This window comes from Myxocyprinus asiaticus, chromosome 12, assembly GCF_019703515.2.
Source record: "Myxocyprinus asiaticus isolate MX2 ecotype Aquarium Trade chromosome 12, UBuf_Myxa_2, whole genome shotgun sequence".
Taxonomy (NCBI): Eukaryota; Metazoa; Chordata; class Actinopteri; order Cypriniformes; family Catostomidae; genus Myxocyprinus; species Myxocyprinus asiaticus.
The window spans coordinates 17,525,511-17,548,177 of record NC_059355.1 but is presented as its reverse complement, the minus strand read 5'-3'; the positions used below and the strand labels follow the sequence as shown (position 1 = coordinate 17,548,177).

Genomic DNA, 22,667 nt, shown 5'->3' with positions numbered 1-22,667 from the left:
CTACCACCGGACCTGCCAACAGTGTAGGGAAAAGTAAAAAAAAAAACTTAAAAGTGACTACAGAACCATCAATGACCACAACAGCCGGAGTGATTCAAACAGAAGAAAGTGGAAGTGGTTCGACCAAATGGACACTATCTATGGCAATAGACCGGCGAGCAATGGGAGGGAGAGTGCCCTAGATTCGGCCATGGCGTTGTTGGAGTCCACGATGGAGGATGGTATGTTTTGATACGTTAACTCAATATTCTGCTTGAAAGCTTCACTTTATTTACTTGACCAGCTACTGGAAAGCTTGCTTCTAAAACAACCAGGCCAATTTAACTGTTACACTTGTGTAAAATCACCATGCAACAACTGCTTTATGCAGCACAATGAGCTAGTTGCTAACAGTTAGCAGTTGTGTTATTGTTTATGGTCAGTAATGTTTGTGTCGCGTTTAAGATGATGTCACGGCAGTAGAGGCATCACCAGTATTTGTCCACACACACACACACACACACACACACATTTATTTAGTGTTTTTTTTAGCTTTTTTTTTTTTTTTTGCTTTTTTTTTTCATTTAATCCTGAAAATAAACAGTTTTAGAATTTTGAGAAATATACAAATTAGGGATGTTAATAAATAATCAATGATTGATTATTCGTCGTTAATAATTTGATCTATTAAATTCTGGGCTGGGAATTGCCACAGACCTCCCGATTCGATATTGCAACAATATTTCCAAGCCGATTTGATGTGTTTTGCGATACTGTGATTCTGTAAATATTGCGATTTGATGATTTGATATAAAAACTTCTTAAAAAGCTTTTTTTTTAAAAAAAAGCTTTGTTAACTCCTTTTTCTCAGAAAGAAATGTCTATTGAAGAATAGTTGTGTCTGAAATTACAATTGTTTTCACTCTTTAATATATAATATGCAGGTAAAAGGTAGGGATGTGCAAAATTACCAATTACAAACTACCAATCGACCAGTCATTGCGTTGTCTGAGCTAGGTGACTATTTAGTGCAAAGGAACCCATAAGGCTGCATTATGTCCATTTGTATTCAACAATAAATATATACAATATATTATTTTAAATTATCAAACTAATTTTGTTATTTTAGAATCTAAAATTTAACAAATATTACCATAGGCTATTACTATTATCATAATGATAATTTAGCAAAATACAAATGGAGGCTAAAAAGTAAACTTGTTCAAGAACCATTTCTGGGGCTGTACTGAATGATGTACCTGTATTATGTATAACAACTGTAGTCCCAATGTTGCTGCATGTTATTTGCATATGCATCCTGAGATAGTCTGAGCTCCTATGCAGTGTTCTCATAGACAATGCTATTCTTACAAACTGCTCCCAGATGACTGTCAGAGAAAAAAGTGAGAACACATCATTTGCGCGTGTTCCGCGAGACACGTCACGCCGGATTCGCATACTCCGTCAGCGGCGCGTGAGCGAGGCGTTTCATTTCCGCGCCCATGTTAACAGATGACAGCCAATTACACTGCAAGCGTGTGCCGCGAGGTGAAGCGTCCCAGACTCAGCAGTGAACAGATAGTTTCGGCGCCGAGTCTTTTTTGCCGCGCAGAACACGAAAATAATCAGGATATTAAAGTAAAAACACAAAAGCATATAAAAATTATTCAAACCTAAGCACACTACAGTTTATAGGTCTGCATCCAAGCAAACTGAAATTTTAACTAAATAAAGAAAATAATGAATAAACTACTGGACCTTTGCAAGCTTGTATGTTTCACAGCATTAACCAATCATGATCAACTTAGCAGACGATAGACATGCACGTGACTGCCTGCTGTTGTTTCTGAGAAAGAAGAAATGTACCTCAGCTTTGCAAAGCCACAGTGATGGACGACACCAGACTGATTGTGGAGGTGGAGCAATACTAAGTGTTTTACAACCCTCAGCATTCATTATACAAAGATTTGTTAGCTAAGGAAAAGGCTTGGGAGGCAGTTTTCATCAGGGAGACTATTTTAAAATCGTTTGGCTCAAGAATCGCGATTTGTAAAAGATTAAAAAAAAAAATTCCCAGCCCTACTATTAAGCTTATCAATCGTCGATTAAATACATTTCAGAACAAATGTGTTCAGTAATCTTGCCAACAGTAATAACTGTAGTAATTCAGTCATCTGCCACTTGAGGGCGTACTGCCACTTGCGCACTGCATGTCACGTCCTGTCCAAAACACAGAATAAAAAACAGACATGCATCCTTCTCCTATAGCTAAACATTACGTTTACTGCATACACCATGATAGTGTGTTAAAGTACATGACAACAAGCACTGCTGATCCGCCAGTCTACATGTTTCATCTACACAACAATCACGTCAGTTCTCGCCGGGAGAGTATGCAGGTTTGAATTCATAAATTCATACTAAACAGTCTGAATATATTATAAATATACAAAACTAAAAATACATTAAGAGGAAAATTTCAATACTTTAGTATTAAGTTCTTAAGTATATTTAAATTATATTTAAACAGTAGGCTACATGCACATGCTTGCTTTGGTGGCTTTTTCATGTTTTCAATTTTTTTTATATAGTAATGATTTTTTTCTCAAATAAAAAAAAAAAAAAGAGAAAGAAAGAAAGAAACACTGAATTCCAATCACACATAGCACGGATGCAGTAAAGAAACCATGGGACTCCAGTCTTGTTAATATGGGCTCAAACAAAATACTTATGTGAGATGCTCGCTGAACTGCCGCTATTCTTAAAGAGACAGTACCTTTCAGCACATGTTCTACATATCTATGGAAATTCTTGTGAATAGTACAAATTATAAATTTAAACAATAAACATGTAACTAAATATACATATGCAATATAAAATATGCAATTTCAAGACATCATATTTATTTATGGAAAACATGGGTAAAAAATATACATTATAACTGAAATATACCCATGTGAATCTGAATCGAAAGCTTGTGAATCAGAACCTAATTGAATCTATTCCCAGTCCTACTAAGAAATATTTCTGATTCTGCTCTTTTTCTAGGTGACTAATGAAATGTAAGTAAATGAGGCACAAACTCTTTGTACAGTCAGATTCAAAATCACAAGATGAAACATTCTCAAATCACGCTGGAGAACATGATCATCATGTCAGCTTCAGTGCATGCTGTCATTAAAGCAAACAAAGATTAACATTCTCAAATTCATGTAATTGATGTTCCATTCAAAATTCACTCAAAGTGTTCTGCAAAAAATGAAATTTGTAATGCAATATTCTCTTTTAAATGATAAATGAATCCACAAATGCATTTTTACCTTGTGCTCTGTATATGAGGGTGTGGACCGTGTTGCATGTATTATTCAGAGATATATGCTCCTGTTGTTTGCGCTCTCATGAATACTGTTTTTCATCAACACTACATGCTGTCTGTTACTATAGAGTTGTGTGTGTGTTCTTTTTGAGTGTTACTGTGTTGCTCTAGATTCATTCAGTTCTGTTTAAGAGTTTGTATAGATTTATAGTTTTGCTCATGAGTTTCAATCTAGTCTCAGGTTTATATGAGGTTTATATTTATGTGCAAACCACAGTAACATCTCTCACTTACAGTCTGTCCTTATCAGACGTGACTCAATAAACTAACCAAACATCTTGTTGGTCTCTTGGGCTCTGTTTGGAAGACAATACTAGTATACTACTCTATTTTTACACTATTGTATGTAGTATTTATACTGTGCATGGTATGCAAATTTCTGTTTGCTTTGATTATCCAGATGATTTACTACATTTTGCCACAATGTGCACTGCAGTATATAACGGAGTATAGTTTGCATAATTGAACTACATGAAAACTTAAGTAAAACTTCCCTCTACTTGAAGTATTTAAGTTGAAATTGCTTGGTAATTTGTATTTATGAAAACGCATTTCAAACATGTGGAACCACTGATTCATGACTGAGGGGCTGTTTACACGACAACGTTTTCAACAAAAAACGGAAAACTTTTTATGCGTTTTGGCTGTTCGTTTACACGACAACGGCATTTTGGGGCCTGAAAACACAAACTTTTGAAAACGGGTTTCAAAGTGCAAGTTTTTGAAAACGATGCCGTTATCGTATCCGTGTAAACATACAAAAACGCGAATTTGTGAAAACGATGACGTCATGCACACGCGTATCATGTGTTATATAAAGAATGATGGATTGATAGGCATCAATTTGAGATGTATAATTATCAATATGAATACTGGTGTCTGTGCAAATAACAATAATCAACAATTTATTCATTTGGAGTGTTTTGTATGGAGTATGAACATTGTACAGTAGGCAGAACCTGCAATTTGAAAATCTTGAAATTAATGTATGGATTCAGATGGGAAAAATGTATTTGTATTTTAAATGTTATTTATTTACCTTTTATGTACCTCTACCCTGCAATTCATTCACCCACCGCTTATGTATATAGCCTATAGACAGAGATGTGATGCCATGTACAGTATTAAATTATATGCTTAGTATATGAAAACACGAGGCAGTGAAAATGCATCTTAGATCCAGTGTTCACAAAACATCTCTCTCCGTCAGAAGATATCCATATATCAGAGTTCTGTCTGTTAACCAATACCAGTCAACATCAACAGCTTGTTAACTTACTCTCCTACCATCCCAAGAGGGAATACAGAAGGCAGGAGACGAAATGATGGTAAAAATGAGCAGAGTTTATTGAATAATCTTGAGAGTTCAGTCTATAGGCATGCGCGCGAGTACTTCAAAACAACGTGCGAGACATTCAGAACTACAATGGCGGACTACAGGACTGTGTTTGTGCAGCTCAAGATTTTCCATCCAGACAAAATTGCTTGATGCATTCGCCATCTTCATTGTTTGTATTCACCGCTCTGTGGAAGAATGATTATGTGCGCAGGCGCGTAGTGTTTCTTTACAAAGTGACATCGCCAACTACTGACCTGGCATGCATAATGCAGCGTTTTTAGTTGTTTTCGTGGATCCGTGTGAACAAGGATCATTTTGACAACGTTGTCGTCTGTACGCAAAACTTTTCAAAAACGCAAAGGAAAAACGTTTCCGCTTTTAATACATCGTTGTCGTGTAAACGTACCCTGAATCAAGTTCAGCCAATGAGTTATTTTTTTGAGTGATGTCTTCATCTGTCTGTCCAAGTATACACGATACAATGCATGAACAATTATTTCAAGGCAGAACATCAGCTGAAGAAGTGTTAAATACAGTCACTTCTGTCTTTCGGAGCTTCAGAGCAACACTTGCACCAATAGTGGTGTGGTTAAGGTGTATACATGCTGGATAAAACTGAGCTACAATGGCATTATCCAGTTCTATTAGTCTGACTCCGCAAACATCAGACTGGTACGATTTCAGTCGGACTAAAGCGTTTACATGGCATTCTAAAAAGAAGAATCATTGTTTAAGTCTGACTTAAATTTAACTTTTAAAGTGCATGTAAACACCCTCAGTACATTTGCATGCACTATAAAAGTTTGTTTTCAATCGTACTAAAACAATAATTCGTCATTTTATAATGTCTTGTAAATGTCATGTCTGACTACTAGTCAATTCTTGCAAAGTCGGACTAACAGACCTAGATAATGCCATTGTAGCTCGGCTTATATTTAATTTGCTGTATTGGCACCTGTAACAAACTTCACAGCAGAAGGGAAGGAGAACACAGGGAAGCAGGTTTTTCCACGCTCAGGTAAGACTTTTAATCGGCCACTTCAGTGCTTTTCAACTTCACAAACTCATCAGCTTCACAGGCAGGTAGTCACTTAAACGCAATAGCTTAACAAATACAACAGAATGAACGCAACATCTTCAGGAGCACCGTGGCCTTCCTTGTGCCAGACTCTCTCTCTCTGCTGGTGGCATGGCTGCTTATATGCCGCTCTCCCCATGCTCACTGGAATTAGAAACAGGTGTTAAACATAATCTAGCTCAGGTGCAAGCGCCCTTATCGCTTTCTCTCCGGACGGACGCTTGACCACGCCCCCGCTGCCACATATCCCCACCGCCCGACTCAGGCCGGGGAGACATGTCTACCAGTCCCCCCCATTTCTGGAAAGGAAGTCGGCAACAGCCAACTGCGCTCCCGGTCTGTGGACCACCTTGAATTTAAAGGGCTGGAGAGCCAGATACCGTGTTGGTATCCTTCATGCGGTGGAGCCATTGGAGTGGGGCGTGATCCGAGCAGAGGGTGAAGGCCCACCCCAAGAGATAGTACCGGAGAGTGAGGACCGCCCACTCGATGGCGAGACACTCCTTTTCAACGTCGCTCCTCCCCCTCCACCACCTGTGAGAGCACGGCCCCCAGCCCTCTGTCTGAAGCGTCCTTCTGCATGACAAAAGGGAGAAAGAAATCGGGTGAATGTAAAAGCGGCCCCCGCAAAGTGCGGCTTTTTCTCCCAATTTGGAATGCCCAATTCCCAATGTGCTTTTAAGTCCTCGTGGTCGCGTAGTGATTAGCCTTAGTCCGGGTGGCAGAGGATGAATCCCAGTTGCCTCCACGTCTGAGACCGTCAACCCGCGCATCTTATCATGCGGCTTGTTGAGCGCGTTGCCACGGAGACATAGCGCATGTGGAGGCTTCACGGCATCCACCGCGGCAACCACGCTAAACTCACCACGCGCCCCACCGAGAACGCCCCACATTATAGCGACCACGAGGAGTTTACCCCATGTGACTCTACCCTCCCTAGCAACCGGGCCAATTTGGTTGCTTAGGAGACCTGGCTGGAGTCACTCAGCATGCCCTGGGATTTGAACTAGCGAGCTAGCGAACTCCAGGGGTGGTAGCTAGCGTCTTTTACCACTGAGCTACCCAGGCCCCCCAAAGTGTGGCTTTAACTGCATGAACGCCTGTTGACACTGCTCCGTCCACTTGCTCCGTCCACTGGACCAGATCTGAGATCAGTCAGCGGGCTGGTGACATCCAAATAATTAGGCATGAATCTCCTATAATAGCCAGCCAGCGCCAGGAACTGTCTCACCCCCTTTTTGGTCTTGGGCCTCGGGCAGGTCGCAATCACCGCAGTCTTGCCAATTTGGGGATGCACCTGCCCGTGGCCCAAGTGGAACCCCAGATACCGTACCTCCACCTGCCCAATCGTGCACTTCTTGGGGTTTGCTGTGAGTCCTGCTCATCTCAGAGATCTCAGAACTGCCCTCAGATGCTGCATTTAGACACCGCGTTGACTTTTCTATAATCCACACAGAACCGTACAGACCTGTCACTCTTAGGAACTAGAACAACCGGGCTGGACCAATTGCTGTGGGATTCCTCTATTACCCCCATATCGAGCATTGCATCCAATTTTCCCGGGTAATTTTCTTTTTGTGCTCGGGCAATTGATAGGGACAGCTACGTACCACCACCCCCGGCTCGGTCTCGATGTGGTGCTGGATGAGGTTCGTATATGGTGAGAGATGGTCTCCGCAAGTGACCGGGGTTAAATTATTGTTTTGTATTCACCTCCGGCCCGAGCTCCACCCTCTCCGGGACTACCATAGCCAACGTCACAGGGACCGCCTCCCTCCACAATTTCAGGAGATTGAGGTGATATATTGGACATGCGCCCCCTCTATCGTTTCGCTTTACCTCATAATCGAGATCCCCCCACTAGTCATGTGACCTCAAAGGGTCCTTGCTACTTGGCGAGTAATTTGGAGCTCGATGTGGGAAGTAATACGAGTACCTTATCTCCCGGTGCAAATTCCCGCAGCTGAGTTCCCCTGTCATACAGTCAGCTCTGTTGTTCTTGAGCTTGGAGCAAATTCTTCTGTGTTAGTTGCCCCAAAGTGTGGAGTTTTGCTCTAACATCAAAACATATTGAATTTCATTCTTACTGTCTGAAGGTCCCTCCTCCCAAGCTTCGTGCATAACATCAAACACGCCGCACGGGCGCCGCCCATACAGCAGCTCGAATGGGGAAAACCCAGTGGAGGCTTGTGGGACCTCTCGTACTGCGAATAACAGGGGATCGAGCTATTTGTCACAATTTCTAGCATCCTTGTGCACGAACTTACGAATCATATTTTTAAGGGTTTTTATTAAATCGCTCCACCAGTCCATCTGTTTGTGGATGGTAAACGCTGGTGCAGATTGATTTAATGCCCAATAATTGGTAAAGTTTGCGTAGTGTCCGTGACATAAAAGTTGTGCCCTGATCGATGAGGATTTCTTTCGTTATCCCAACCCGGGAGATTATTTTGAAGAGTGCCTCCGCAACACTGCGTGCTGAGATGTTGCACAGAGGCACTGCTGCCGGATATCATGTTGCATAGTCCACTAGGACCAATACAAAGCAATGTCCACGTGCTGGCCGCTCTAATGGCCCAACGAGGTCCATTCCAATTCTCTCGAAGGGGACCTCGATCAGCAGAAGAGGGCGCAATGGCGCTTTTGGTGTGGCCGGTGGATTCACCAGCTGGCATTCGCGGCATGCCGCACACCACCTGCGGACATCAGCGCCAATGCCCGGCCAATAAAAACGGGCTATTAGGCGGTTCAGTGTTTTTCTTTCCCCTAGATGACCCGCCATGGGATTATAATGAGCCGCCTGGAACACCATTTCCCGACGGCTCTGCGGTATTAAGAGCTGGGTTGTATCTTTGTTTGAGCGTCCTGCGTCTCCGGAGAGAGAGAAAGTAGTAATGGCGCTTGCACCTGAGCTAGATTATGTTTAACACGTGTCCAAGATGAAGTTATCGCCACTGTCATCTCCTATTATACCCTATATTTATAACCTATAATAGTAATTATATATAGTATTTATAAGATAGATAGCTAGACAGTATTTATAGTGTTGATTGTACTTGTATGTCATTGTGGTGTCATTACGTTTTTGGGACTTTCAGGAATGGAAAACGCATGCGCAGGTTACTTTACTTCCTGAACGAGTGCGCACCTGAGTCCGAGTTGCGTTCACATTCACGCGAATCGCACTACAGTTCCACTGCAACTGAACTCAGACCACCTCCTACAGGTAGTCTCGGGTTCGGTACCGCGGTGCACTCCCCGGTCCGCTGACAGCTTTCACATTACCAATTTTTCATGCGAACCGTACTCTGTTTCGAACTAAACTGCCAGTGTGAAAGCACCCTAAGTGTGTCTCATTACGAAGGCTGTGCTAGGCAGCGGTATACTGAGCATCCTCAACGTAGAATTAGCTTTGTTTAAACAAGATGGCCTTCGTAGGACAAACGGAAACAGAACATATCAAGGTTGTTATGACAGCACACATCGCTCTCAACCCGCTTGAGTACTCTGAGTCTCTGAGGTAAACTTAAAGAGAGTTATAACCATTTAGAGAGAAAAGACAATTGATTTTACGGCTGTATTTTTATATTTAATTTATAATAATTATAAAGTACAATAATGATATATTATTATAATTTTACATATTATACTGTATATTTTACACTGTCTACTGAGGTACTTCAACTTGGGAGTTAACATTACATGCATTTGAACCCTGGGTAAATCAGTGTTAATTGTGGGTTGTGAGTGCCAATGAAGGACACACCTCCTCCGAATTCCTGTAAATGAAGTTCGCATTCAGACGAGACAGCCTCTGTAGCATGTGTGGATGACAAATGTGACCTCCGGAGCATGCAGCCTTAGAAACTGGACACTGCTTTTCTGACTATCCAGTAAAGTGTGTGCATCGAACAGAAATTCAAACAAAAGTTCACAGTCCTTTCCAGACCTCTGAAATCACTATCAGCCATCAGATTATTTAAACTCAAACACACACAAACTTTTCTCCATTCCAGATGGACAAGTGCTTGTTTAGCAATGAATCTATTAGGCTTTGTTCACTCTGCAGGAAAAATAAAAAAAATTCTCAAATCCAATTTTTTTTAGACTTCTCAGTTCAAACTGCAATTTTTATGTTGGGATGTACTGATATGGTATCGGCTGCAATACTGACATTTTTAACTGGATCGGGTATCGGTCCATCAAGCCCGATCCATCAAGCCTGATCCAAATCCGATACTGTGTGCTAGTCATGGCATTACCATCAAGCTCCAAAAATGGCATCCATGAGCGATCAAAGCACCATTAAAGTAGTCCATATGACTCATGCATTTTATAGTCCATGAGTATTTTATTCAAAATCTCTTGAAGACAAACGATAGCTTTGTGAATCTCAAAAGGCTGTGTTTAATAAATAAATATATAGTCTGCATGCGCAGAGTACTTCAGTAAGTGAGCGCTGCTCTGTTGACTCGCACACACAGCATGCGTGGGTAGATGATGAGCTGCTGTTTTCAGCTCTCAGAGTGGCTCACAATATGCGAGCGCTCCACACAAACTACACCTCAGATGTAAATGCCCGATAGTTCAGTTTCGCTTAAAACATGAATTGAAAAAGAAACCAGAGGAGAAATTCACCAGATTTTTAATGAAAAGCATATTAAACTAATGTGAACTAGCACACACAGACACTCTGTGATCACCGTCTTCCTGCAGTGTCAAAATAAAAGCCCCAAGGTTTTAAAGATTACTGGAAGTTTTAAAGTTTACTTAAGAGTTCACTTAGTCAGAGATAGTCAGAGAAGCTGTGTCCGATCTCGTGGCTTTTTACCGTTTGTCATTTTTTCATGCTACGTAAAGACGTGTTAGCAACATCATTGCTATAGCAAACAATGCAGATATGCTAGAAAATGAAGATAGCCATGGGACACACAAATCGAATCTGATCAGTCGCGATACACAGTGTGGACAGTCAATCATGAAGATCGGATATACAAAAAATTGGATTTTGACTGACATTCTGAACATAGCTTAAGACGCATAAACAAAAATCAGATTTTAATCAGATCCTTTACAAAACATTTTTACAAGTCTGATCCAAACCACATTTGTAGGTGGTTTGGAATCCCTTACATAAAATCTAGAGTTTCTACAAACTTGCCACTCATTTATTTTCATATGCAAATGAGCTTTGTGGCAAAATGTTCATCATTGCCAAAGGTTTGCTGCAGGTTCACCACTACCGGTGGAGAGCTGTAAACTTCTGGCAAACATTTGCAGTGAATAACAAGCTCATTTGCATGTCAAAATATTGAGTGGCAAATTTGCTGCAAGTTTGCAGCAAGTGTGTGGCAACTATAGATTTTCTGTAAGGGATTCCAAACTTGTGAAAATTATCAGTGGAGAATTTGCAGCATGCAAATGATCTTTGTGGTAAACTTGCAGCAAATTGTCCATTGTTGCCAAAGGTTTGCCGCTGAAGAGCAGCAAACTTCTGCCGAACATTTGCGGTGAATCACAAGCTCATTTGCATGTGAAAATAATGAGCTGCAAATCTAGCAGCAAGTTTGCAGCTAGTTTAGATATTTTTGCAAGGGCTTGTAAAAATCCGATTTTACGTGATTTTGTCCTGTTCAGATTACAAAATCCTAAACAGATTTGAGTCAGGCCATAAAATCATATTTTTTTCTGCTTTTGTGAACATGTCCCTGGAATTCTGCTTGTCAGAATATATTCCTTACAGCTGCACTGGATGGAGTTTTGCAGGAGATGTCTGGAGGATTTCAGACAGGAAGTGCTTTTGGCAGACAGAGGATGAGTTTCATCAGTTGTGTTTGTTTGTGTGTCCAGCAACAGCAGTTAAACTGCCCTGTTACTCTTCTCATCTCAGCTCCCGGACGAGATTCCCCCCTCTGACAGAAGCGAGTGGAACATTCCGTCATGCATCTCACTCCACGCACTCAGAGGTCAAAAACAGGTCAGCACCATTCTGACTGCAGTGGGTGTGTTCAGGATGCCAGTGTAAAGTGACAGTGACACACACAAACACACTCACATGCCTGACACACATTAGAGAAACACACAGATGCTTCCAAACATTATTCCAATCACATTCATTCAACATGTGTTCTTCTCTGATCTTCGGAATTTAATATATATTTGTGATGTTAATTAGAGATGGCATGGCAGATTAATCAGCCGATTTTTGGCCATTTAGTGTTTATCGGCATTGGCTGATAACTGTTCGCTTGGCCGATTAACAAGTGTTAACTTTTCCTTTTGTCAGTTCCAAAGTCTACCAACAGATTTGTCGATGGACAGTCAACACTTTCTGTTTTCAAGGTTTTTATCTTTTCAAGTTTATGCAAATTTGAGTAAATATTGCATAAAATAAGTGTTTCACTTTAGAAATCTTATTTGCTGTTGTTAAATTGTATTATGTTTATCAGCATTTATATCGGCTCTCTTGTTGTCAAACTCATTCAAAACAACAGCGAGGGGCACTTCATTCACAGTGACTTTAACATGTTTAACGTTACTAACATTAACACGATTGTCATAAAATGTCATTATTAAAATGTGGGCCATGTTGATCGGTGACTGGATGCTCCCTGTATGCCTGGAACTAACAGAAATTAAAGTGTTTAGATCTCGGAAAAATAATTTGCAAATGGATGCATGAACCTCTTCAGTGAAGCGAGATGGCTGGATACATGCAGTAATAAGAACTGTAGCACATGTCTTATCTCTGGTAGGTGAACAAATTTTATGCCAACTAATTGTAAGTTTGATAGGTAGAGCTCAACTGATTTACTTTTACATTTAGTAATTTAGCAGACGCGTTTATCAAAACTTAAGGTGGTTGGTTTTCACACTGGGCACTTTTGCTGCGGTCCGAAGAGTGTTAGTCTCATATCAGACTCACATACGATTCTGTGGAACCCTGGTACTTTTCCGTCATCATCTTGCATCATCACAAACGTGCACATGATGGAGAACACAATGCAGGTCACAACAGTTGTATATTTTTTATTAATTTGGTGTCATTATGCACACCAGAGTGAACGAAACTTGTGCCTCTGTGCGGCACATACAGTAATTCAGCCATTGTACATGCCCAGGAGAAGAAGACCTGATGCTCACAAACTATCTTTTTTGAGGACACATCTCGTTGCACGCTCACTCATGCATGTACAGTATATTAAAGGCACCTCATCGGTTCTGTGTCCCATAATGTTCCCCTGTCATTCATGGTGCATGTATGTGTTTGTTTTTGTGAAACTGGTGATATCATCATGCTTAAATCGGTAAAAACACATGCACAAGTCATTTTACTTCCTGAACAAGTGCCGCCCCGAGTACAGTTGCTTTCTCACTCATGCAAACCGCGCCACAGTTCCATTGCAACTGAACTCAGACCACCTCCTATAAGTAGTCTCAGTTTTGGTACCACAGTCTGCTCCCCGGTCCGCAAAACAGCTTTCACATTACCTACTTTTCATGCAAATCGTGCTCTGTTTTGGACTAAACTGACAGTCTGAAAACCCCCAAGTTAGCACTGCTTGAAGCTTTTAAGGGTGCTTTCACACTTAGTTCAAATGCTTGCACCGAACCCGAGTTTATGCGTTCATATCAACAGCACATTGTACTGGAGTTCACATGTACCGTACTCCAGTCCACCTTTTCAAGCAGAATCGGGTGCGGTTCGTGGGTGCACACCTGAGTTCGGAAAACAGCGTTCACATCATCCAAACGAACCAAACTTTGACGTCACTCAAATCCAGATGCACACCACATGTGCTAGTGTGAAAGGACCCTAAAGTAACTTTTCAAAAGCTAGTATTATGTAGGGCTTTACTGGTTGTTTAGATCAGTGTTACTATCAGAAATAATTAATAATTATTTCTTTAGTTATTAATTAATATTTAAATTAATTGAATCTAACTCATTAAAACCTCATATGGGGCTCCAGTAAATGTAGTGTGCTACGTTTAGGAGCAAGTTTGGTTATTAGCAATAATTAATAATTATCAAAGGTAATTATTCATTATTAAAATCAATAGAACATTGATGAGCAATTATCAAAGATAATTGTTAACTGTTAACATCGATGAAACATTAATTAAAATTAACACTAGCTTATTGATCATTCAAATTCAACAATCATCAAAGATAATTATCAATTATCAAAAATCAATAGAATGTTAATAAGGATTAACATTGACGGGGCACCACCCTGGAATCAGGGACTAATAACCAGATAGTAAAACAGTCTCAATATTAGATTGTTTTCTTAGGAAAATCGACATCCAAAGAATATCGATTTTCGGGAAAAAAAACAATGAATGAAGGTTTGAATCCGAGCACTGACATCCCGTCAGCATGACACAGGCGTATGCAAAACAAACCAAAACACTTCTCTTTGTAATATAAACAAAGTTTATTTATGCAGTAATATCAATTAATAATTAATACAATGCAGTCAATAAACTTCCGACTTACAACTACAAACTAAACAGTGATATGATTAGATATGGAAATAAAAATAATCCTATAACACATAAGGTGTGTGCGTGACAGTGTGTGTGTAAGGAGGGACGTGCACAAAATGGCGGACGTGACTCTCGTGGAGAGTATGTCACGTGAGACTTCCGGCCAGGGAATATGACCGCGAATGGGGGGCGGCGAGAAACCAGTCAATGCCGTCTACCAGTTACCGCGTGTATCCGCTTGTACGATAGCTTAGGGACAAAGCTGGGCTTTAGCATTAAGCTATCTAGGAGCCAAAAATGTGTGCCAGAATGTTTGTGAGGGGTCGCGTGTGTGTGTGTGTGTGTGTGTGTGTGTGTGGTTAGTACGAGGGAGAGAGAGAAGTGACGGCCCTAAAGCCGATTTCGCAATCGTGGGAGAGAAAGCAGCTGTTGGTTCATCGCTCAGAGACGCGGTGGACGGCTCGTAAACAGTCCCGCGTACTTTGATTCTTTAATGGATGAACTCAGTTTACCTGTCTCACCCGCGATGGCGAAATTGCACAACAGTCCAATTTGGTTGGACCACAATACAGCAAAACAAATTTGCGATAATTAATACCCTGAGTATTAATAATGAGCGGACATGGCGGTCCGTAAACTGTACAAGCAAAAACCTTGAAACACAAGAATAACACACTATAATATTCTATCTCTGCCTTGACGTAAACCTCTTACTTGAATCGCATGAGGACACAGGTAGAATGTGTTTTCCTCCGTCCTTTAACTCCGACCCGGTTCCTTGAGGCTCGGGTGATGATGGGAGGCCGTTTCCTCGCTCTGTCGGCGGGCAGTACGGCTGTTGATTCTCGGCGGGCTGGCGGAGAACTCAGAAATGTCAACTTGATTGAACATGGAAGAGAAATCTTTAATCTCTTCACTTCTGTAGGCAAACAGATGAAGATGCGAATTGCTCGGCGGTCTCCTTCGGATCCGTTAGAGTGTTTGGTTGAACACAGAGTAATCTCAACTCGTCCAGCGAGATGGAGATTGTATGGCCACAGTTTCAAGTCGGACGTTACTTCCTTGTGCCACGAGGTTGCACCTGAGAGCAGCTATGAGCTGCGTCTATACAGGATGAACAAAGTTGCTGGAAGCAAATCCTGGAAGCATTTCAGAGGTATTTCAACTCCTGATGATGTCATGTTTGAGGGACGTTCTGTTGTGTGCCTCATCCAATAGGAGTTGAGAGTTCGATCCTTTAGTGAGCAAGGCTTCATGGATTTGTAGTCTGTTTTGGACTCCCTTTGTTTGATTTTGGCGCGATTTTTTTCAGTATAATTTACGACTTGGGATGTGGGGGCTTGAGTTAGGTTTTTACGACTGTGTTAGACCTGCCTTTGTCTTCTATCTGAATACATGAGGCCCAACAAATAAAACGGAGTAAACAGTGCTTTAGGTTTTTCAGTAACAGCAGTAATTTAACATTTCTAATTCGTAATATAAAAACATTAAAAAGTAGGCTAACCTAATCCCCCAAAACACATCTTAATACCTGGTGTAAGTGGGCCATTACACTCACTCCCAACACTATAACAACAGCATAGCCCTAGTATCATAGCAGCAAGATTTCTTCAGAAAATATAAACATTTTGTTGTTCAGTTTGCTGACTGAAACTGAGATGTGTCTGTTTGTCTAGAATAGAGAGATGTTGTGCTGTGAACAGAGAGATGAGTGAACATGACTTCTGAAGACCTTCATGTGCCATATATACTTTAGACAAAAATCCTCAGGGCTCCAGACTAAATAAAATTACTTAGGAGCCATTGGCTCCTAAACTGAAACATTAAGGAGCCAAATGGCTGTCTGTAATTGCCAAATCACACAATTGCTCGATTTAGATTACTGTTCGGGAACAAGATAGAAAGCCAAAGAAAAGGAAAACTGCTGATAATAACCCATTAATCTGAGGTTTAATATACAGTGTGTATAGTTCAGAAGATAAGTTTGGATTCCCCTTTTGTCTCATAAATGTTCACACCCCTTTCATAATTTATACAAATATAAGAGATAGAATATTTTTTATTTTATTTAGTACTGCCCTTCAGAATCTACATTACAGATATTTACATAAAGTATAGTATGCATATAGTAGTGTGTTGCCTTCTTGAGCATCAATGAATGTTTGCACCTTGTGTAATAGTGATGTACAAGTCCCTCAATTGTCCTAAGTGTTAAAAGCTTGATCTCATATATATATATATATATATATATATATATATATATATATATATTACATTGCACACAGGGTTGGGGAGTAACTAAGTACATGTAATGGGAATACGTATTTAAATACAAAATATAAGTAACTGTATTCCACTACAGTTCAAATTTAAATCATTGGTATTTAGTATACAGTTACATTCGAAAATTATTTTGATTACTGAAGAGATTACTTTGCATTTTATTGTTATTTGTTTCATTTAATATTTAGTCCTTTCAGATGGAAAAATGTATACATATAAATGATGCGATCCAGAGTGCATTTGAACAGTGGTATAACACTTTCTTATGACAATTGTCAGCTTTACGCTAAGCTAAAATGCTATTTCTAGCCATTTTACATGTACATGTTACCAGGCATGACCATATTTTTTTATCAAGAAAATTCACGTTGGATCATTTCTTTTTTTCTAGTAAGACCTTTGATATTAGGGCAAAAATCGAATTCTTGGTAATAATTTGTGTATTGTTTTCCTGTAAAAATATCAAAAAATCCTTAAAACAAGATCAATTTGATTTATCTTGTTTTAGAAACAACACTGCATAAGATATTTAGGTTTTTCAAAGAATGTATTTTTTACATGTGTATTTTGTCTTACTGTACTGGCAGTGTTTTTATAGTCAAAACAAGTGAAAAAATCTACCAGTGCTGAAGAAGTATTTCAAAGTACTTAGAATATCGTTACTGACCTTAAGTAATCTAACAGAATATGTTACAAATTACATTCTACAGCATGTATTCTGTAATCTGCAGTGGAATACATTTCAAAAGTAACCCTCCCAACCCTGTATATATATATATACCGATCAGCCACAACATTAAAACCACCTGCCTAATATTGTGTAGGTCCCCCTCGTGCTGCCAAAACAGCGCCAACCTGCATCTCAGAACAGCATTCTGAGATGCTATTCTTCTCACCACAATTGTACAGAGCAGTTATCTGAGTTACCGTAGACTTTGTCAGTTCAAACCAGTCTGGCCATTCTCTGTTGACCTCTCTCATCAACAAGGTGTTTCTGTCCACAGAACTGGCCCTCACTGGATGTTTTTTTTTTTTTGTTTTTGGCACCATTCTGAGTAAATTCTATAGACTGTTGTGTATGAAAATCCCAGGAGATCAGCAGTTACAGAAATACTCAAACCAGCCCATCTGGCACCAACAATCATGCCACGGTTCAAATCATTGAGATCACATTTTTTCCCATTCTGATGGTTGATGTGAACATTAACTGAAGCTCCTGACCCATATCTGCATGATATTATGCACTACAATGCTGCCACACGACTGGCTGATTAACTGATCGCAAGCATGATCAGTATCTGGTGTGGCCACCAGCTGCATTAAGTACTGCAGTGCATCTCCTCCTCATAGACTGCACCAGATTTGCCAATTATTGCTGTGAGATGTTACCCCACTCTTCCACCAAGGCACTTGCAAGGACATTTCTTGGGGGAATGGTCATAGCCCTCACCCTCCGATCAAACAGGTCCCAGATGTGCTCAATGGGATTGAGCTCTTCACTGGCCATGGCAGAACACTGACATTCCTGTCTTGCAGGAAATCACGCACAGAACGAGCAGTATGGCTGGTGGCACTATCATGCTGGAGGGTCATGTCAGGATGAGCCTGCAGGAAGGGTACCACATGAGGGAGGAGGATGTCTTCCCTGTAACATACAGCGTTGAGATTGCCTGCAATGACAACAAGCTCAGTCCAATGATGCTGTGACACACCGCCCCAGACCATGACAGACCCTCCACCTCCAAATCGATCCCGCTGCAGAGAACAGGCCTCGGGGTAACGCTCATTCATTCGATGATAAACACGAGTCCGACCATCACCCATGGTGAGACAAAACCGTGACTCATCAGTGAAGAGCACTTTTTGCCAATCCTGTCTGGTCCAGCGAACGTGGGTTTGTGCCCATAGACGACGTTGTTGCCGGTGATGTCTAGTTAGGACCAGCCTTACAACAGGCCTACAAGCCCTCAGTCCAGCCTCTCTCAGCCTATTGCGGACAGTCTGAGCACTGATGGAGGAATTGTGCGTTCCTGGTGTAACTCGGGCAGTTGTTGTTGCCATCCTGTACCTGTCCCGCAGTTGTGATATTCAGATGTACCGATCCTGTGCAGGTGTTGTTACACCGGGTCTGCCACTATGACGATGATCAGCTGTCCTTCCTGTCTCCCTGTAGTGCTGTCTTAGGTGTCTCACCGTACGGATATTGCAATTTATTGCCCTGGCCACATCTGCAGTCCTCATGCCTCCATGCAGTATACCTAAGGACCGTTCACGCAGATGAGCAGGGACCCTGGGCATCTTTCTTATGGTGTTTTTCCAGAGTCAGTAGGAAGGTCTCTTTAGTGTCCTAAGTTTTTATATCTGTGACCTTAATTGCCTACCGTCTGTAAGGTGTTAGTGTCTTAACGACCATTCCACAGGTGCATGTTCATTTATGGTTCATTGAACAAGCATGGAAAACATTGTTTAAACCCTTGACAATAAAGATCTGTAAAGTTATTTGGGTTTTTATAAAATTATCTTTAAAATACAGTGTCCTGAAAAAGGGACGTTTCTTTTTTTGCTGAGTTTATATATATATATATATATATATATATATATATATATATATATATATATATATATATATATATAATTTAAATTGTTTTAAAATATTGCCTTAGTCCTTCTTTACTGCTACCAATGGACCAGACACAGAGTACAGACTACAAGAGTGCAAATTGAATGAAATCCCAGATGCAGTTTATTGTGCTACTCCTATCTCAATCAATAATAACCAGAAGAAAAAAAAAGTGGTACATAATGCAGGACGTTTAATTATAAAGAAGCCCGAAAAACAGACTCTTATTTTGAAATGTCTGCACTCCTAGTTGTGAACTCACTGACACTACGGCTGATTCACTGAGAAAGTGACTCTGATTCAAACTGCTAACCTGAGCTCAAGAGTTCAAACCCTCAGTCCTTTTCGGGTGATTCATGAAAAAGACCCGGTTCAAAAGAGTCATTTGTTCACGTCTCTCGTGCTAGGTTTGTTGTTGCGTGCAGCGAGCTCATCACAATGGTGAAAAGCGGCGCGAGACACACTGGTGCGTGCTCTAAAGATGTACTCAATAACTCACAAGATGATTATCTGACGAAACAGCATATGGGGACTAGATTTTAAATTATTGTCGAAATCAATTATTTTTGGTCGCATTTGCAACAATATTAGTCACAGTCTGGAGCCCTGAATCCTGCAATCAAACGAATAATGATTTCTTCTGTTTGTTTTTGTCAGTTATCTGAGATGCCATATGAGGGTTTGATGACTGACACAACATCTGCACCCCATACGTATGTGTAAACACAAAGAGGCTGCCACATATGTCATTGCGTTTGTAGGTCAGTCACTTGTGAGCTGAAACTCCATCCACATCATTATCTAGAACACCACCAAGCAGAACCGAGAAAAAAGATGCTTACAAAGCCAGACCAGGACCAGTTTCTCTGGCCTTTTAAAGGGTAATAGTTCACAAAAAAATGAAAATACTGTCTTCATTTACTCACCATCATGTTGTCACAAATCCTAAAAAGGAACACAAAAGGAGAATTTCCACATCAGTTCATAGTGACCAAGTGTAAAAGCTCCAAAATGGACAAAACTCTCCATAGAAGATCCATTAAAAAATAATTAAAGCAGTCAATATGACTTGTGTGCTATATTCTGAAGTCATACAATAGCTTTGTGTGAGAAACAAGACACAAATTTAAGTTGTTATTCACTAAAGATCATCCCCTCTTCTGCAGCTCTCAAATCTCATTTGCGTTTGTGTACAGATTCAAAACAGGTTGTCGACAGCAAAATGCCATTGATTCTCGCTTGTGTCATAAACAAACGGATGTGCGACCATGTGAGAATGACATTTAAGAGCTGCAGTTACATTGACATTTATATTCTTAGTTCTACAGCATCTGCCCACTTGAACTTTCAATATATAAAAAAGAACAGCCAAGATATTCTTCAAAAAATTCCCCATTTGCGTTCCACAGAAAAAGATAACAGCATACGGGTTTGGAACGACATAAGGGTGTGTAAATAATGGCAGAATGTTCAACTATTAAACCTAGAAATCAGAGAGCTCCTATCAAATGGATCTGATTTTATATTTATCACACTGTTTTGATATGACTCCGTATAAGTATCTGGATTCATCCGACTCGAGGCCTGAGCTCTTTCACCAACACAATGCTTCATTTACATATTAAAATCAAACATTTACATTACGGACGTCACTAGAGAGATTCAAAGGCACACTGTATCCTGACATAAATAATCAGTAATGGTCAGACACAAAATCATCTCAGGTCAGACCACAAGCCAACATCAAACACACTCAACCCTAAGATGTACAACATCAATAATAATCGCAATAATTCATAATAAGAAGAAGAATGAAAAAAGCTGCTATGATTAGAGCCGAGGTAAGACGCACGAATGCTCTTGTCTCCAATCCATTCCCAATCAACCGTCCATCCATCCATCCATCCATCCATCTCTCTCTCTCTCTCTCTCTCTCTCTCTCTCTCTCTCTCTCTCTCTCTCTCTCTCTCTCTCTCTCTCTCTCTCTCTCTCTCTCTCTCTCTCTCTCTCTCTCTCTCTCTCTCTCTCTCTCGGTGTGAGGTCATCTCACCCATCGCCTGATGACATTCTAGATGTTCATTGCGGATGGAGGAAGCACTTCTGTCCCGCTGGTGGTCAAAATAAACGCCCGGAGCTACGTTCGCTCAGTCAGCGTCGGTCGGGCGGTGATGGGGGTGAACCGCGCTGCTGTCGGGTGTTGTCCGTGTTTAAATCCATCCTGATGCAGGAGGAGAATCACTCCCGGTGCTTTTGACGCGTGAACGGCTCGAGCTACCCTTCCTCTGTCCGTTTGTTGTCAGTTAACGGGAACCAGAAGCCCGTAGGAGCTGTTTCTCTGTTTTCTGCGCACAAATGACGCTTTTCCGCCCCAGCAGAGCTCGGTGAACCGGGGGCGCCGAGACCCGCAGCTCCGCCTCCCGGACCACAGACATTAACAGCCGTAAACACACACACCAGTGCGACGACCAGCGGTTCACACGGTCATTTCAGCACAAGCGCTCTCATCTCGCATAGCAATATGAACAATATAGCTTCAAGCAGTAATACCTGGGTCAAGCCAATTATCGGCAGCATGAGCAGCGAAAGAAGCATCGTGACACATTTTAAGTTAGAATTCTGAGGAATGCTGTAGGAGTTAAAGATAAAAAAACAAACATCTATGGCCATGTTTCTCAAGATACACTTCTGTTCTATTTGCGTGTACTAGTTGCACATTAAAATCTCTATCATCGACAGAACAAAAGTGCTTGCTCTTTTGGCTATTAGTACATTGATAAAGAGCGTTTACTCAAGGTTGTGCAGAGGGTGCTAAGTGCAACATTGCACACTATACATTGCTTTGTGTATTCTCAAGCACTTTGTAGGATTTTTTGGAAAAGATTGGAAAAGTCCGTTTTTTTTTTTTATTGACATCTATGCAATATTTAGTTTAATCCAATTTAAACTAAAAAAAAAAACAAAAAAAAAACAGTTTTGATTATTTCCACGACACTAACTTAATTGAAAACAATTTGTCTAATTGATTGAAATATTTCAAGCAAGCACATTTAACCATTGTTTACTACAGGGCATCCAGAATTCACAATGACCGCCCAGGGCATCATTTTACTAAGCAAATTCGTTTATTAAAAAAAAAAAAAAAACTTTGTGAGCTTATAACTTTTAGTGGCGTTGGTCTATTTTCACAGGACTGGTCTCGTTAAGTTCGGGAGGACTTGCCGAGCGCAACGATACCATATATGGTTCGCCTTATGGCCTGTTGCCAAACTGTTGCCAGTTCCGAAACTACTTTAGCGAATTGCTTCAAAGCCGTTCGTCCGATCGCAACGAAACCACCAAAATAAGAAGCGTCATTAGTAAATTTCTTGAGATTAAAGAGAACATGGCAACATTTTGCTCGTAAATGCCAAAAACAGGCCGATGAATTTTAAAAGTGGTCTCTGCTTTTACGTAAATTGATATAACTCTTAAGTGAAATGAGATATTGTCACCAAACTTGA

General features: G+C 40.6%; 1 protein-coding gene across 2 annotated transcripts in view; it reads right to left on the bottom strand.

The window, feature by feature from the left end:
* LOC127449009 (beta-1,4-mannosyl-glycoprotein 4-beta-N-acetylglucosaminyltransferase-like) overlaps window positions 1-21,561 on the bottom strand; it is a 92,633-nt gene extending 71,072 nt beyond the window's left edge. The window contains exon 1 of one of the 2 annotated variants that reach the window (XM_051712073.1): window positions 21,218-21,561. In XM_051712073.1, coding sequence (XP_051568033.1) covers window positions 21,218-21,234 — 17 coding nt within the window. In that variant the 5' untranslated portion in view covers window positions 21,235-21,561. Of the gene's footprint in view, window positions 1-20,093; window positions 20,114-21,217 lie in introns of those variants that run through there. The other variant, XM_051712074.1, reaches the window with a different exon arrangement.
* Window positions 21,562-22,667: the final 1,106 nt, after the last annotated feature.